This window comes from Saccostrea cucullata, unplaced genomic scaffold (assembly GCF_032062105.1).
Source record: "Saccostrea cucullata isolate Sc308-1 unplaced genomic scaffold, CSIRO_AGI_Scuc_v1 ctg411, whole genome shotgun sequence".
NCBI lineage: Eukaryota > Metazoa > Mollusca > Bivalvia > Ostreida > Ostreidae > Saccostrea > Saccostrea cuccullata.
In genome coordinates this window covers 69,998-81,064 of record NW_026927468.1, presented here as the reverse complement: position 1 = coordinate 81,064, position 11,067 = coordinate 69,998, and the positions used below count along the sequence as shown (strand labels likewise).

General features: G+C 31.0%; 1 protein-coding gene across 1 annotated transcript; it reads right to left on the bottom strand.

Moving 5' to 3' along the window:
- Positions 1 to 382: 382 nt before the first annotated feature.
- LOC134274573 (O-phosphoseryl-tRNA(Sec) selenium transferase-like) lies at positions 383 to 9,100 on the bottom strand. The gene is made up of 11 exons (XM_062756848.1): positions 8,987 to 9,100; positions 8,742 to 8,857; positions 7,117 to 7,271; positions 6,421 to 6,539; positions 5,771 to 5,926; positions 5,306 to 5,459; positions 4,802 to 4,904; positions 4,330 to 4,456; positions 2,855 to 3,040; positions 2,224 to 2,311; positions 383 to 716 (listed from the first exon to the last, which is right to left on the bottom strand). The coding sequence occupies exons 2-11, from the start codon at positions 8,853 to 8,855 to the stop codon at positions 506 to 508; spliced, it is 1,413 nt and encodes a 470-aa protein (XP_062612832.1). The 5' UTR covers positions 8,856 to 8,857; positions 8,987 to 9,100; the 3' UTR covers positions 383 to 505.
- Between the last annotated feature and the right edge of the window lie 1,967 nt (positions 9,101 to 11,067).

The following is an 11,067-nucleotide window of genomic DNA, read 5'->3' as shown; positions in this document are numbered from 1 at the left end:
TTCCCCTCGAGGGGGAAATCCTTCTAAGATTTCCCCTCGGGGGAGAAATCCTACTCTAGAGTACGATTTCTGGGGGGAAAGCTGGCTATGGGGGAAATCCTACTCTAGAACAAGTACAGCTCATGTCAGTACGAGGTTTGATATCCCTTATGCAATACACATAGAATGTTCTTGAATGAAATTTCTTAAATTAAATACTTTATGGCAGGTTTGGTTCAAATTTTCAAAGTGGCCTAGAATTCCAAAAAAGTTGAGAATATGAAGTGCTTACAGACAACACAGGACAGATGGACATTAGTCACCTTTCAATCAGAAAAGCTCACTTAAGTTTTCAGCTCAAGTACTAAGTTAAGTAAGATAAAAACAAAAAGTAAAAGGATACTTCTGTTGTAAAGAGCAATTTAATCATAACACAACCTGCTTCTCTTTGAAATTAAAACCACCGATTATTCGTTAAAATGAAAAGGAATGCTCTAATGTTTTTCATCCATTTGTAAATCATAGCTCAAGACTCTACATGACTAGACTGTTTAGCTTTGGCACATTTGGACAGAACTTTATCTAGTCTTGTAATAAACAAGTCCACGTCACGAGAGGTCATGCCAATGGCTGCCGCAGCTGTCAAATATGGCGACCCATAGTCATCACAGTGGGCTCCAAAACTTGTGAAAGTCTGCCCACAAATCTCACTCTTTTTCCCGTCTGCAGGAATCACCCTAATGATAAAAGTGATTGTAAAAGTTACCAAAGTGTGATATGTTTTCATGAACTTTTATCTAAGGCTGAAGGAAAATCTTGTTACAATCTTTTTAAAGAACTATAAGTGGTATATTGCATATTTTTGCCCCCAGAAAAGTCATATTTTGAAAATTTCTTGAAATGTGCTAAATTGTATATATTGTATGAGAAATCTAAATTAACAAAAAATATTATAGTTTCAATTAAAGTAGGTTATTGACAATTTTTGTTTTTATGACCAGATGACGTCACAAACTATTCTATTATATTTTAAAAAGAGGAAAAAATTTTCAAAATTTGCTCAATTTTTATACAGCTCAGGTTTGCTCGGGAACAATATTTACACATTTCATTTATATTATCACTCTACACATTATATCAAAATATTGAGCTTGAGCAGACCTGCACTCAGTGATTTTTGCTAAAAATATTGATATAATATACACCATCTTAATAAAAATCATGGAAATTTTAAACTTACGTCATTTTCCCGACATCACATCAAACATATGATGCCATGGATTATGACAATATTCCGTGCTTTGAATTCTGCAGAAATCCCCATTATAAAACATAATTATATATTTCTCCATCAAAGTTTGATTTTGGAGGCAAATATTGGTCATTACCACATAAAGTCCTTTTACTGGTACTAAGAGAAGAAATGAATCATCTAGAGTAAGTCTTTGCATTATGACCTCAACTTCTGCATCACACTTAATATTCTTAGTATTTGTATTATGAGCATAGAGAGTCTTCTAATGGGATTTCTAAACACTTTGTTATAGCTGAGCATGCTTTTATTAAGCAAACTACTTATTCTTGTAACCAAATTTGAATATAATCAGAGATCATGTCATAGAGTAAATGGTGGCAGATAATGTTAATTTTGAAATTAGGTACTAAGAACTTTTCCTTGAAAATCATGTACTGGTACTTAATATCAAAATATTCATGTATTTCAAGTATGACGAAACCAAATCTTTAGAAAAGAAAATAAATGGTTTAAAGAAAACTCAGCTGTCCACAAAATCTTTCCAACAAGAATGAATGTAGGTCTGAAAGCATCAATGTGCTCTTACATGTATGTCTATGTTTTTGGCAAAATTTAACATTAGTAAGAGTAATTAGTCCATTGATATTAAATTAGCTAGCTCTTCAGAGAGATCATTTACTAGCATTGACAAAATGATTCAACTCCCATTCATTTAGAATGTGTGCCTATTTCATCCAAAATTACAAACACCCTAGGCTTGTATACATGTATGTCTATCAAAGAAGATCATATATAAACACTTTTACAATCCGAAATCAGATAAAATTACAGCTACAAAAAAGTTTTATTTTCCTCTTCCAGCCCACCCAAAATGTACTACCCTGGTAATTATTCAAAACTTTTCAAAACTTTTAGACTTCCTACAAATTTTAAAGTACATAATCCCTATGTGACCTTCTGATTGCATAACATAGAGAGTAACATGTTACCTTGTTCCCGACACGAGTCTTGTGAAGAGTTTTGAGCCCAAGTCTGTGACACTCTCTTCATTGCACTGGAATGTTGATAAGCTCATACCTGAAAACGAAGGTCATTTTGGTCAAATACATGTGGTAAAATACATTAATCTCAAAGGGAGATAACCATGTGTTCCTGATTTTGCTGATAAAGAGTCGTTAAATTAAAACCCAATACTTATATCCTTTAAATAAGGGTATACATGCATGTAAAGTAACACTTAAATATATATGCAAAGCAGAAAAACAGTATATTGAACAGTTCCAATAGCAGATATTTTAATTTTTAATTATTCAAATTTGTTAAGTTACATACACACATACACAGAATTTTTATGTATTATGTTAGTAAATCAAAAAGAAGCTATCTCCTTGTATAAATAACTTATTAATAAAAACTCGAGTTTAAATATTTTTTGAGTTATTTAAGTCTCTAATTATACTCCCCTTGGCATTCTCTATTTGATAAATATCATCAACATTTAAATAACATAAGTTCTGAAAAACAAATACACTGTATAAAAAAGAAAAAATAACATTGACAGATTAAAAATGTTTTTAGCAGCACCTAATACTGAGGTAATTAGAAGAGCAATTTGCTCACCCATAGAAATCCCATTGTGAGATGTTGCAAGTAAACGCTCTCCGTGCTTCTGAGCACATTCACTGAGCCTGGTCTGTAGAGTCTTGTAGTTTGTTTTCCTCTCTTTCAGGAGGTCCTTGTATCCCTGGACCCCCATACTGAGGAGGGTGATCAGGAGGTCTGTGGAGGGGGAAGAGGAGGCCCTACCTATAAATAGAATAATACCCTTAGAAATTACAGGTCATTACCTAATGAGAAATGTTCCCTTTGTTTCATACATGTACATGTATCCTTTACATTTGATTTAATTCATAAATGTATCCCTTGTATTTGAATAAATCTCCAGTTGTCAGTTTCTCTCATTTACTTTTAAAGCATGTAACTATGAGAAAGTGAAAAATGGACTCAAATTTCATGATCTGTTCTATATATTTAGTGCTGGGATTTAAGTGATAATATACCATTGCGTAATATTTCGCGATTAGTAAAATGAAGCGTATTTATTTAAACAGTTTTTCACTTAATTATGAAAATTAAACAAAATTAAGAAATTATTGGTATAAAAATGTAATTACAATTTTATATAACTGATTTTTTAACCGAGTTTGCAATTGATAAGTAGATTAACGTTGCTTCAGTGTGTTTTTGACATTATGGTAATCTGAAGCTCTTAAAGAAAGGAGTAATAAAAATATTATTACAGAAAAAGTAATAAACATACGCTCTTGAAATTTAAAACATAAAAATTTGAGAATATCTCTAATACCTTTATTATGTTTTCTTGTGAATCCATTGTTTACGTAGTATTTTGTAGAACTCTATAAAAATAGTAAAATTTGCTAATTTTGTTGCATTTTGAGATGCCCCCTCTCTTAACAAGACGGTAGAATTTTGTGTTTCTTACATATATTGTCTCATATAGTATTACTCATAAAATATTATAGTTTGAACAAAATGTCTATTGTAATATTTGTATAATTCGCTTTAAAGTGCTAAAAATTGGCATTTTCCTATATAATCCTATAGTAAATGTACCTGTACTTTGAGACGGTCCCTTTAAAAATACCTGGATGGTAGATTTTCCCCAAACTTTGCATGTACACTGAAGTTAATGTAAGTTATATATGGTATAAAAATGAAGAGTTTTGCTACTGTAGTTTTCACACAATAAAACTATAGTCGGCCCCCTTAAGTGATAATATACCTGAGTAATACTGTCTGATTTCAAAGATGACACTGACTTTCAGGAAACGAAGAGTGGACTTCAATATTTATGATTAGTACATTGCCTTGTGATAGGGACGATACCTGGGTAAAAGTAGACCCCAATATTTATTTGTTACAAGCCTTGCACTAGGGATAAAGTGTTCCTTGTACTAGGGATAAAGTGTTCCTTGTACTGGGATAAAGTGCTTAATATATACCTGGATAAAAGGTGACCCCAATATTTATGATTTTTTTATATGCCTTGTGCTAGGGATGTAGGGCTACTATACCTGGGTAAGACTTGCTGATATATCGTATGAGTTGATCATCAAATCCTGCTATGATTGACCCTCCCACAGGTACCATAAAATTCTTATCTGTGCTCTGGACAAATATGTCTACTCTGGATCTGGATGCCTGAAGTGTTAAACAAGTACAATACAATTAACTCATCATCATCATGTGTTAAACTGTTGTGTTGGAAATACATCTTTGTATAGGTATCCTTTTGATTACAGTTTCATATATTAGTTAAGAATGTCTTTTAAGAGATACTTGTTCAGCTTTGATGTTACATGTACATTTATTTTTTTTTAAATCTGTTCAAACTTACATCTAGCAATTGTTATTGACTGTCATTAAAGTGAGTAACATACAAAAGGACTAGAAAATACACAGCAGAGCAAATAATACAGTAACTGTAAAAAGTTACTCACTTTCTTTTAAAGATATAGTATATTTTTTAACTGTATAGATACTTGCTTGTTGTATGAGGTGGGTACACTTGGAACACTGCAGACCGTAAGCATTGTTCACTACATGTGGAATGTCTTGTGTCTTACATATCTCCCCTACTTCCTCTAACCTGATATTAAAAAATATAAACTTAACAATAAGAAAAGCATGTTAATCTAAAATATCAGCATATATACAGTAAAACTTCTCTAATCTAGATGTTCACAGTGAATGTGTATTCCAAATTCTTGTCTAATACAATGTAAATTGTAGTCCCTTTTAGATAATTCAATTGTTCAAAATATTGTCTAATAAGGCATATTGTCTAATCTGATCACTTTTTATCCAGTAGTCACATATTTGTAATAATAGAGAGGTTTAAGTGTCTCCGTAATCTAAAAAAGTTTTATAATACATGTATTTAAACAATCTTTCAATTTACATCAGTAAATTTCCTAAAATTCTCAAGAGCTATTCACAAACACATCAAATACTTCTTCTCGTTGTTAACATAATGAAAGTATAACCAACTTGTCTGGAATTCTAGGTGCAAAACAGCTGGTTGTAGTCAGAATACACAGTATATTCATAGGTCCCAGCTCTTGAACTTTCTTCTGGATTTCCTCTAAGTTTGTTTTAAGTTCATCTCCCTCTCGCACATTTTCAATTACAACCAGCTCAAAACCTAATAAACAGTAACATTGTTTCTTTTGTTAGCTGTTTATTAGACAAATGTTTTACTTCATCTCAGAAACCTATAGGGGTCAAGACCAAAAACTCTTGCCTATTAGATGAGAGCCAACATACTACAAATACATGCTTCTAGATGGTTGTACTCTTTTCGCTTTGTATGTTAATAAGCAGATTAAAATGATAAGATTTACAATCCAGAACAACTTCCCCACAGAACATGTTCATGCAAGTAAGTCTCATTGAGATGAAAGTTGAAAGTAACACTAAACAGCTATTAAACTGGGAAAAAAATCTGACACAAACCTGAAGTAACAATTGATTTGATACAAGATTTTTGGTCAATACGGGGCCATAAAACGTATTTGGCATTTGGTCTCTTTTGTTTTAGTGCTAAAAGGCTCAGTGCTATACTCATTCCAGTTGCCATCGGAACAACAAAACAACTGCTAGCTTGAATTCCTGAATTAGAACAAAATATAATAATTTGTATGATTTATTGATTGAATGGTCCAAGATTTCTCTTGAAATTTAAACAAAATAAAACAAAAGAACACGTACATTTAACTTCTTTTACAAGATAGTTAAAAGCAATGAAGAATAATTGATTCACAGAATACATGTTTATGTAAAAATAGATAAAAAAGTGTGATGAAAGGTAAATCAAAAGTAAATTATGCATGCATTGCCATAAAAGCCTGCTGTTTTTCGTTTTTTTTTAAACAACAAAAACAAAATATTCACTCATATTTTATTTATGATTCATTAAAAGATAATATTACTGCATAAAAAGGGCAAAGTTTTTAAATCACATTTCTATACATGTACAATGTATTCACGTTGATGAATTGATTTTGATACATTTCTGTTTGAATTCAAATCATTACATGTATTATGATGTGTTGAATATAATAATCTTAACTTCAATAAATACACTGCATGTACCAGTATATTACCTGAGAGTTTGATAGCATGAAGGGCCAGACTGTTTGTCAGAGTCATTAACACGCTGGAGCCAGCTGCCTTGGGTTGAACAGCAGTTATCTCTCCTGATCTGCCTATTCCATGACCAAGTCTAAAATGTTTCAAAATATCTATCAGGGTATTTCTTGTAAAATATATTTCAGCTTTTTAATGACATTAATTAAGGAAGTACCAATCTTTTTCCCTGGATATTTTGCCTTAAAAGACAATTCAATAGGAACATTCAACCATGAGTTCATTGAAAACAAATATTCTTAAAAAACATGGAAGATTTTGTTCAGAATTATTATATTCATCAGTCTTGTTCGAGAAAATTCACCTAGCAGTACTGTGACAAAAAATTTTTGTGCCTGTTTATATAATTTAGCTTTTCTTTAACTAACCTTAAATATAGCTGATCGTCCACTAATTGTTTTTTCATTGGAATATCAAAGACTGAAGTATTTCAAGATTTCTCTCTATGTTGTATTTTTTTTTTTAATTTTTAAAATACATATATGATTTTGTCCATCTTAGTGAAAAAGCATGTGATTCAGTATCAGAGCAGAAAACATGATGAACGAAGTAGACATAAAGAAAGAATTCTAAGAGAAAAACTGTATTTCTCACACAAAAAATAAAATCCATAGCCTTATCAACCATGATGAATAAATGCACTTTCTTCTGACCTGAAATGTCGTCTGCTGACAAGAGAAGAAAAAATTCTTGCTTCTCTCTCCCCCACACCACAGTTGTCCGGGAAGTTGTTACTGTCCATTATGGCCAACTCACTGAGGAACAACTCAATGGTATGATCATCCCAACCCTCCTCAGGAATTCTTCTCTACAAAATATTAATCATGGTATTAGTTAGATCATTCATATTTGGGTAATGTTAATGAAAAACATTTAGTTTCTTTTAAAGAAATAGATAACATGTACATATATTTATCTATAGGTCAGATGTAAGCTGCCTGTGTTGTTTGCACACAAATTATGTGCAGCAAAAACATTAATCTGGGTTAAATTGTGCTTGATATCAAATACACATAACATGTAAAATGATTTTAAGTAACTGGATGTAAATGAGAATACAAATTGAAAGGACAGCTGTATTTATAGGGACTGATATGTACTATAAAAAAATACATTACTTATCAAAAGATTAGTATTTTTTGATACTTATTCTTGGTTTCTTTTTGAAACATCTGATGGAGTATTTCTGGAAAATGTGGAAATATAGCTATAAAAGGCGGGGGAAAATGTTGACCAGACTGAGACTTGAACATGGGATTTCCCGGTCATCATATACATGGACTAACACTGTTTGAGCTATCGGGTCAATGTATTGTACACAATCCCCATTACAAAACTTTCAAATTCATGCTACATGTAAATGACAAATTACTGTAGAAATTCGTATGAAAGATTGATTTAGTGGTAAACAGGAAATCATATTATCTTAGACTTTTGTGCTACTTCTTCATGTTCTTGACCAATTCTCTAGTTCACACGTACATGCAAATAATTATTTTAAATAGCATCTTCGCTAGCCAAGGGTTTCTGATTCGCTACTCTTCTCATAACCCCTTGGCATAGGTTGAAGTCAAAAGACAGGATTTTCTCATGTTTCTAGTTCACACATGCAAATAATTATTGTGTCATTGACAGAAATAAAGACGCATGTTTAAAAAAATTAAATCAAAGTTTTTTTTCAAGAATATTTAAGAAGCAATTGAGTTGTGTTTATTCATTATTTATAGTACAAATCAGAAACTTCAATATAGATTCTTAATCACAATTACAGAAAGATATTGGATGACACCATTTCTATTCATAGAATCGCATGTTATCTAACGGATAGTTGTTTTATATACATAAAAAGTTCAAGAGATTAAAGATGTTTTTTTCCCGAGCATATTTTTTACAAAAAACAACTGCTTTGGTCATATAAAATCATTGAAAAATTAAAAACTTCTATGAACACCGTATGGCAAGGGTTTATGAGGAGAGTAGAGTATCAGAAACCCTTGGCTAGCGAAGATGTTTAAATAGAAACAATAGCTTTTTCCATTGCTCTATTTTATGCATGTTTACTCAAATTACTTGAAAGATCATTCTACTATGACTCTATTTGGATTTCACAGATATGATTGATTTTCATTTACAGCAATTTTATAGCTGATATTAGAATCCTCTGAGATGAAAGAGGCATTTAAACAAGGATATAAACAGATTTGTTTAAAGATTACTATATACAAATTTCTTCTAACAGAGGCCATACTGTGAGAAAAATATTAATATAAAATTTTACCTGTTCTAGGAGATGTTTGATTTTGCTTTGATGGACAGTCTTTGCATTCCTGCCTTGCTGAATGTAGCTCTTGGGCACAAGTTTTTCGCACAAGTTATAACAATCACTGTCCATGCCTGTGCAAAGTTTCATAATCAAATCATATGATAAAACAACAACGAAACCTTATGAAAAATCAATATAATTTTCGACAGAACACATGCAGTCAAAAATATATACTCATGATAATTATAAATTTCTTCTACCTTGTTTACAGTCCGAGTTTCCTCCTTTTCAAGTGTTATCTACTCTTCCATGTTTTCAAAACATCACGATATCTGTATTTTAATAAAGATTTCAAAAAAATATGATAATTTTGTAACTTGCAATCAATCACTGTAATGATAATAAGTAATGTTGGTTAATATTAACTGTAGAGAAAAATAAACAACTAAAAATGACAGAGACCAGCCCACTTGCTTTGGGCGAAAATGAAAGTAACATTCTTTTTATAACTTCTTTCACCAAAGAGTCGGAACATGTATTAGCTAACTTGTACGATTGATTACCTCTTTTCTCTCTCTCTCTCTCTCTCTCTCTCTCTTTCTCTCTCTCTCTCTCTCTCTTGTTAATTAATGTATTAATTAGCCTAAAATTTTTAAATTTCAAAAATTCAAACTGATTTGGTATTTGTATTTTACAGTTATTTGACCAGTTGGGGATTGGCGGTGCTATCAATATACGTTATTTCAAAATTTTTTTTTGTCAATTTCTCAGTTGTTGAATTAAATATTGTTTAATAAAAGTTCTTCAAAAAATTTTTCGCAAGTTAACATAGGTGTCTTTTTTACAAGTTACGAATTGATTAAAATTTCTAAATTTCAAATTAACAAATATACTACACATTACTGGAATTGAAAAGTTAAATTAATTGCTTAAATTTTATTTGTATTTTAAAGAAAACTTACAAAAATCTTAATGATACATGTACCTCACGCCTCCTAGGTTCTTAAAATAAGTGTCAGATCAAAAAGTTAATCACATGTACAATGGCAATTTTTAAAGAATCCTTATAGTATCATTAAATTTTATTAAAATTCAAATTACCAAAATCGATATACCCTTCAATATTAGAAAGAAAGACAGTATCCATGGTATGCTAAGGTACCTTATGTGCCATATCAAAAAATAAAAACAGTTAATTTTTAACAAAGATTCTGTGAAAGTTTCATTAAAATTCTGTGAAGCCTCATTAAATTTCATTCAGTGGTAAAAAGTTGTGGATAAGAAATGGGTACCCTAAAGCGTATCACGGGGTTTTGACAGACGGACGGACATCAAATTATGCAAATTTTTTGTCAAGCAGGGGTATAATCAATGAAGAAACAACGAATGAATTTATGAAAAAATGGGTACAAAAATGATTACAAAAATGTCCAATATCTTTTTTCAAAATTTATTTTAAACAAGCTTTTAGTATTTGTTAGAGTACATATCAAACTTACTTTTGATATAGAATGTTGTTTTGTGTGAAAAAAATTGCACACACGCGTCCTTTCATTTGTTGCATCGTAAAAGTATTTCAGTTTTTCTAAGATCAACAGCTAGCCACTGTCGCATTGCAAGGCTTCCATGAAAGTAACACAAAACTCACCAAAGGATATGTGATTGTTACGCATAATCCTAATGAGGCGTTGTTAACTGCTTGCGTATTTGTGTACGTACTTCTAGAGAGAGAGAGAGAACTTTTTAAGCAAATTGTGGGTTTAAATTTAACTGTGGTTATTAACAGCTAGTCCTTTTTTATAAAAAGGTCCCATTTCTCCACCACTTTTCGAACAAAAGAAGAATGATTTTCTTTTTGTTGATATATGAAAAGGACTTGAAATTGCGTAAACTCGCTTGGCTTGTGGAGGTACCGGGATGGCTCAATTTCAATAACTTTCTTATTAAATTCCTTTTAAATTTGTGGAAAAATATATGTTCGCAAACTTTATTAATGTGACAAGAACAAAAAAAAAGTGAGGGCAATATATTTCAGTTTATAATTTCAATAAATAATTTTTCAAAAATTATTATTATAATATATAATATATATTTAATAATTACATTTGAAAATTTAAATAATGTTAACAAAACGCGCGCAAGTCTACAAAATAATTTTACCTGTATAAATGCACCACCAAAAATTTAATAGGAAAAAATTTAGATGACGTCAGTGCAGTTTTAATGTTTCATGTTTTATCCTTAGAGCTTCGCGTTCGTTATCTTTGTCCGACAAATGATTTATCTCTGGGATTAACGCATTTAAAGTTAAGCTACCCCCTGCATCTTTAATTTCTTTAAC